The sequence below is a fragment of the Alosa pseudoharengus genome, unplaced genomic scaffold (assembly GCF_046254945.1).
Source record: "Alosa pseudoharengus isolate Yale_2024_CS ecotype anadromous, Long Island Sound unplaced genomic scaffold, YU_APseudo_1.1 YU_APseudo_1.1_scf_19, whole genome shotgun sequence".
Classification (NCBI taxonomy): domain Eukaryota; kingdom Metazoa; phylum Chordata; class Actinopteri; order Clupeiformes; family Clupeidae; genus Alosa; species Alosa pseudoharengus.
This window is the reverse complement of record NW_027468657.1, coordinates 23,611,388-23,618,887: the sequence shown is the minus strand read 5'-3', so window position 1 is coordinate 23,618,887 and position 7,500 is coordinate 23,611,388. Positions and strand designations below refer to the sequence as shown.

The window sequence follows — 7,500 nt, the reverse complement described above, 5'->3', positions numbered from 1 at the left end:
TATCATTTTAATACTAAAAAGATTTGGAACAAAGAGCCTTTTGTCTAATTCTATTGCAGTCATTATTATTTCATGAACTCCAAGGCCATTATAATTACAACAATGGCATGTGTCCATAACATTTGCCTCCCACACATTTGCCTATGTCTGTAATCCAAACAGACAGACCCATAGACATGTGCAGTGTGTGAAAGGGGGGTGGGCCACTCACCATCAGTACCCCGAGTGACCACCAGTCGGCACTCTGTGTGTGGCCCCTCCGGTTGACTACCTCTGGGGCCATGTATTCTACTGTACCACAGAAGGAGTAGGCCTTCTTATCCTGATCTACCGATTCTTTACTAAGCCCGAAGTCTGCAACAGGAACACAGTCAGTCAAGGCCTCTTCTATACATAGACCTTCACTCAGCATTGCCACCATTGTGCTATTAGTGATATTAGAATGCAATGCAATACTATTGCTTTTACAAATATACACATTTTGAGATTCAAAATGTAGAAATGTATTCTTAATGTGGCAATGGCACTTACCTGTTAACTTGATATGTCCAGCTTCATCAAGTAAAATGCTGAAAATTAAAATCACATTCTCCAATACAGGTACACAAAAACATGGCCAATAATCAACACTTCAGCAGCAACAGAGGCATCATTAGAAAACAATCTATTTAACTAATTTACTCCAATTAGGACTTGTTACACATTGCTTTTAACATGAGCAGGTCTCTTAAAAATGTTGAGAGTTGAACAAACTTTTCAAAAGAGTAACAAGAGAATAATAATTACAATCTTTTAAAGACAAAACACCTTAATCATTGTGGAATTGTTAAAATATGCAATAGTTACTATCATTACTTTTAATATTTCAAAGTTCTACATCTCTGTACACCACCTGACTAAAGAAAGCCATATATGAAGAAAAGTGCTGTCTGTCTGTCTGTCTGTCTGTCTGTCTGTCTGTCTCTCCTTTTGCCTTTAATGAGCTACGGAGAGTGGCCCCCCCTGCGGTGCCGTCTGAGTGAGTGGGTTTGAAAAGCGAATGAGGCGAGAGGAGAGGAGGAGAGAGGGTGGTGGTGGGGTGCAGACGGAGATACATTACTTTTCAGGTTTCAGGTCTCTGTAAACAATGCCTAGGTTGTGGAGGTGATCCAAGGCCAGGGCCAGCTCTGCAAGGTAGAATTTCACATCCTCTTCTGTAAACATTACCTGGCGAGAACTGGACAGATTTACTCTCTGAACTTTTGAGACAAAGAATAAAAAAGAAAACAGTACCACCATCATCATCATCATCATCATTGACTGCATTGAGAAATGAATGTTAAAGCAAAACACAAATATGTTAACAAAGACAGCAACTATGGAAAAAAAAAAACTTCAGGAGAATGAAATTGATTTTTGTGGTTATTTTGAACAGATCTTTCCCACGTAATGCATACATTATGGTTATCATGACAGGGTTTGACATATTTACTTACACCAGGGGTGGGCAACTAATTTCCCCAAGGGGCCACATGACAAACTGGGACTGTTGAGGAGGGCCGGACCCAAAATACCGAACTCAAGACTGAACTCAATTCTGTTCAATTCTATTCTGTTCTTGTATAACATTAAGTAAATCATATGGTTTTGTTTACTAGTCGTAAGAACAGATGAAAATGTGAGGGAGACAAAGGAAAAACAGCAATATTTAATCTATGTCCAGTATTTAATCCTCATTCTCGATTTCAAAGACTGATATAAAAAAGTACTACAATATCTATATAACTAGATGTACCACCGAGCGGTACAAAATATGACCGCCGCCCAGTCCAGCACATTTTTTCCACAAAAATAAATCACGCTGAAAGGCATATATGATTCTGTCTCACTAAATTGCATTATCCACACTCAATTCTCACTGGTATCTGCTAGACAACAAGTACCAAAACAGATAGATAGATAGATAGATAGATAGATCGATACTTTATTGATCCCCAGGGGAAATTCATTAAATTAAACATGATTAGTTCATAGATTTCACATGTAAAATTCATTTTATACAACCCCACCCCCATCTTGCCTGTTCATAATTCTGAGAAATTCTTGAATTGTGTGCATGTACATGTTTATGTTTATGTGTGTGTGTGTGTGTGTGTGTGTGTGTGTGTGTGTGTGTGTGTGTGTGTGTGTGTGTGTTTGTGTGCGTGCTTGTGTGTTTACCTGCGTATGTGTGTTTGTGCATGTGTATGCATGCGTACATATGTCTACTGTGTGAGTATGTGTCATAGGTATGATTACTGTGAATGTATGTGTGTGCGTGTGTATCTGTTTATGCACATGTGTGCACATGGAATGGGTTAACATGACCCCTGGAGGCAAACATACGGAAAAAATTGGTCATCCTAGGCCCTACAGTTCTCAAGATATTCACAGAAAACTGTGTCTGCCCTACCCTCCTTTCGGGGGGTCCAGTACAGCGGGGGGGCTACAGATCAAAACAAAAAACTATGGTTCCATGCTATCCATGGGGTTACATGCCCACCAAGTTTCGTGTACCCCGGTCTTTCAGTGTCCCGGGAATCCTTGTTGGTGTACGGTCACTAAATGTACACAAATTATTTTATTGTAAGGCCCCCCATGAACGAAAGTTCACAAAACTTGGCATGTATTTGGGGGGTGTCATAATGATCCTACACTTTCAATTTCGTGCAGTTTTGACCATGTCAGCCAGAGATATTGTGATGAAAACACCTCATTTTTTGCTTTTTAATTTTTAACTAGGTGGCGCTATACATGAAATAAGTGGTAATGGGATGGGTTGACATGCCCCCTTAAGACCAACATACAAAAAAAAGGGGGACCTCCTAGGCCCTACGGTTCTCGAGATATTCACAGAAAACTGTCTCCGGCCACCTACAGGCCAGTTGGTGTATAGTAACATAAATTAATTTATTGTGTGGCCCCCAATGAACAGAATTCCACAAAACTTGGCGTGCATACAGAGGGTGTCATAATGATCCTACACTTCCAATTTCGTGCAGTTTTGACTATGTTAGGTCACAGATACCTTCAATTACAACACCTCATTTTTACTTTTTTGTGTTTAACTAGGTGGCGCTATACATGAAATGAGTGGTTATGGAATGGGTTGACATGGCTCCTTGAGATCAACATACAAAAAAAAAAAGGTCCTCCTAAACCCTACGGTTCTCGAGATATTCACAGAAAACTGTGTCTGCCCTACCCTCCTTTGGGGGGTCCAGTTCAGCGTGGGGGCTACAGATCAAAACGAAAAACGATGGTTCCATGCTATCCATGTGGGGTTACATGCCCACCAAGTTTCGTGTACTCCGGTCTTTCAGTGTCCCGGGAATCATTGACGGAAATTTGGGCATGCGAAAAAGAAAAAAAAAAAAAAAAAAAATCTGACTAAACCTATATGACCGCCGCTTCGCTGCGCGGCGGTCATAATTAGACTACGAAAATGAGGAGCAGACAATAGTAGGCTGTCATTAGTTAATCAACATGCACAAAGAAAACTATTTTAAAAATGTAGGCTATGTTTTTGCTTTAACTTTATGCACATAACTGTGATTGGTCAACTCGCTCTGTGTGTTGAGCCGGCTGCTTCAAGCAACCTGTAGGTAGTAGCATCATACTAGTTCGCTAACATAAGCTTTGCAAATAAACTCAGACATATTTTGGTTACAATTACGGGGTTATCCGATTGTAAACTGTCTATCTGCCAGTAACGTTTTGAAATGAACACTTCGTATCGCCAACGAGCAGCAGTAGGAGTTTGTTCTAACAACCTTTGCGGTGGTGAGCGACGCAGACATAAGAGACACAAAACTTTGTAAGGTTTACGCCGACTAAAGGCAACTACATTGTGTCGACGCAGAAGCATAAATTCACCAGCACATCAGTGAGGGTGTTTACGTCGTATGCATCCACGCACAAATGTATGGGCATACAAATAGCAGTCTCTTTTAAAATAAAAACAACGATATTGATTTGCATTGATTTGTATTATCTCTATGCTAGGCTCTTGACTATTGTTCTTTCACGGACCTTACGTGGGCCGGTCAGGGAAAGCCCACGGGCCGGATGTGGCCCGCCGGCCGTATGTTGCCCATTTATGACTTACACCATAATGGCGACAATTACACTGCGTCTATGGCTTGCACAGACTAAAAATCTTTAGGCTCATTCAACCTCATGCAGTGCTGCAAAGACCTGGCTGAACGTGATGCATGCTGGACTTTTGCACAATGCAAACATGTCCTGCGTGCATCTACAAGAATTTAATTTTAATGGTTTGTACTATTTAAAATTGTTGTTTAATTCACTGTGTCCATATAATTAATGCAAAGGTACCACCTTGATTTGGGCCAACAGACGCGTAAAATAGAAACAACATTCATCTATGTGAATGATGATCTGACATTTCGAATGCTATATGATGAACGCTCATTGCCTGAATGTGTAATCATGACAAGCTGAAGACTTAATAATGCTGCACCTCCATTGTATCTCTATGGCCTCCATCTCTGAACGCTGTGCCTTGTGCCTCACTCCCCTAGTGCCTCACTTTCTGACTACACTTGACAAAGGCTGACACAATGGAGAGTGACATTGACAACAGTCCCACCCCCCCAACCCCCCGACCTGCCAGCTCCGGATGGCGTTTGGATGAATAGCCTGCGTGCCGACTAGTAGAGAGAAAGAAGTCTGTGGACAAGGACGTCTGCGTGGCTGGCAGAGGCACGAGCAATTAACTAGCAAAATCATTTTGACTGGCAAATCAAGGTGTTTACACCTGCTTAATGTCTTTTAGGCCAGATTCTCCATTGCTTGCTTGCTTACTCCCCAACACGAAGCTGTTAGTCGAACTGGGCTATATGCTTGCCATAAACTAGCAGTCTAAATGAAACCTCACTTCAGGTTTCAGACTAGCCCAACAATGCACAGCACAGCATGCACAGCAGCTTCTGATCAGTGTTTGTGATAAGTGTTTGTGTGGGAGCAAGAGGTTTGTGTTTGTTGTTGTTTGTGTAATGACACTCGTTGATTGTGCATCTCTGAAATAGCAATACATAAATACATATTGGACTTAATGGATGTGTGGCTGTCCAGATACTGCCTACTCAGGAGTGGAGGAAGCAGAGTTGTATCAATTAGTGATGCTCCAAAGCAAAGACGACATTTGTTTAAGTGTATGTGTGAGGAAGTGTAGTCACGGAAGAAGGAAGTGTAGTCCCTTATTATGGATGAAAATGACCTCCTTGGCTAATTACACAACATTTACATAGATGTAACCCAAGAGGTGCTGACCACAACATGCAATGTGCACCGCAAAGAGGGACTCGGAAGATCAGATTGGTTTAATACATGAGTGTGTGTGTGTGTGTGTGTCGGGGGGGGGGGGGGGGGTACTTAAGGAAGAGAAAGGCATGCTTACCTCTTTGGATAAACGAGTAAATACATCTCCACCCCTGAGAAAATCCAAAATTAAATAGAGCTTCCCTTCTGTCTGAAAGGCTGCAGAAGACACACACACACACGGACAAAACAAAGTTAGAAAGAACTTAGAGTTAAAACGCCTTCCTTGACTTGCAGCCAACCACAGCAGTCAAACATGAAATGCTTTCAGTGTTTGTAATACCACACACACACACACACACACTCTTTCAGAGCTCTCATCCATCAGACCCACATGGAGATGAGATGCAGATCCACACACACACACACAGAACTGTGACGGATGTGACTTGGCCAGTGAGGCCGATCGGCACATCGCTGCGAGCAAACAGCGGCGACCTTAAACAAATGACAGCCGCTGATGGAACGCTGGGGCTATGCCTGGGCCGGGCATAGGCATGCGTGTGTGTGTGTATGTGTGTGTGTGTGTGTGTGTGTGTGTGTGTTGGAGGCGCTCGCTTGTGGCCCTGAATTACAAGCAGGCCGCTGCCTGGCGAATGTCGCCCGGAGAGTAAACTTGACATCAGGAATAGCCAAGTAGCCAGCAAGAAAAGCCGCTTCAAACAAATGAGGGAACGGTGGAGGAGGGGTAAAGGGGGTGGGGGGGGGTTGTAGGAAGAAGGAGGGAGAGGAGAGGAGAGGAGAGGAAAATAAATGAGAGAAAAGAGGAGAGGAGAAGTGGCACACTACAATTCCCAGGGTGCTCCACAGGGCACAGGCTGATGATGACAATGTCTCTCTTGGTGTGAGGGGCTTTGGAAATAAGAGGGTATTGGTGGTTAGCAGCACCTGTGAACCTTTAGAGTCGGTCTCTGACGACCCACTCTTCACAGGAGCATAGAAGGGAGGGGTGTAATTACATTAGCCATTGAGCACAAATATTAACAACCAAAACCAAATCAAGGGTTTCAGGGAGTGAAGCAGGATGGAGTGGGTGTGTGTGTGTGTGTGTAAGGTAGATAGATGGAAACAAATGGAAAGGTTGGGGAAGGAAGGGTGTATTTGTAAAAGGGCAAGTCAGTCTACTCACCATAGTGCAACTTCACAATGAAGGGATGATTCACCTCGACCAGAATATCCCTCTCCATCTTTGTGCGAACTCTGTCCCTCACTGTCAAAATAAGAACAGACAATACAGTCAGTGAATTTATTACTGAGCAAATAAGAGAGAGAGAGAAAGAGAAAGAGACAGACAGAGAGAGAGACAAAGACTACGAGAGAGAGAGACAGAGAGAGACAGAGAGAGAGAGAGAGAAGGAGATGTTGATGTTGGCAATCAGTGAGCATGATTCATAAGAGGAGTTGTGGAGCGTGTGGTGCTTGTTGCCATGGCAACCGTGGCTTGACGCACCTTTTAGTGACGCCTTTTTCAGCACTTTCATTGCATAAAGCTGACCAGCATCAGGACCCACAATCTTGCGCACCAGGAACACCTGAATGAATAAGGACAAAAGGAAAAAACACAACAGCTATGACTCAACCACTCTATATCCCCACATGGCAACGCTTATGACTAATGTGACTAATTAATAACTCACATTGACTAAGAAGTATGACTTCGAGATAATAATAGAAGACTTTCACTAAATCATAAAACCGCTCATCAGACAGTGCCAAGTTCATGCCGAGAATTTTGTCGTTTTAAATCAGATGGAAGTAGATCCATAAGATGATGTGTACTGTATGATGGTTTCTTGTGCAGGTTGCCTGTCTCGCGAATTGTATGCTTAGGCTTAGACAAAATGCTAAGTGATTTCGTATCTGTGTTAAAACAAAGCCTCTGTTGTGTTTGATCCAGGCTTACACTCCACTTGTAAAATGTTTTCCCTCCTCCTGACTAACAAGCCAAGCACAAGCAGGAACACGAGTAGACAGCAGGGGCTGCTTAGTGTGTGTCCGCATTTCACACAGGCAGGTGCTGAATGTAACACAGGCAAAACAGGGCGGTTCAACAGCCAGTGGGCATCCATGCTAGTGCTTTGAAGTGTGTGTGGTAAGTCCTGAGAATTGCGGACGGGTAGATGATGAGATGAGATGAGA

The 7,500-nt window shown here is 43.0% G+C and overlaps 1 protein-coding gene across 2 annotated transcripts in view; it reads right to left on the bottom strand.

Moving 5' to 3' along the window:
- rps6kal (ribosomal protein S6 kinase a, like) overlaps window positions 1–7,500 on the bottom strand; it is a 35,298-nt gene that overhangs the window by 13,254 nt on the left and 14,544 nt on the right. For both annotated transcript variants that reach the window (XM_076292054.1, XM_076292055.1), the window contains exons 4-9: window positions 6,812–6,893; window positions 6,491–6,571; window positions 5,441–5,520; window positions 1,100–1,206; window positions 532–569; window positions 212–354 (exon numbers count right to left, since the gene is read on the bottom strand). In XM_076292054.1, coding sequence (XP_076148169.1) covers window positions 212–354; window positions 532–569; window positions 1,100–1,206; window positions 5,441–5,520; window positions 6,491–6,571; window positions 6,812–6,893 — 531 coding nt within the window. The remainder of the gene's footprint in view (window positions 1–211; window positions 355–531; window positions 570–1,099; window positions 1,207–5,440; window positions 5,521–6,490; window positions 6,572–6,811; window positions 6,894–7,500) is intronic.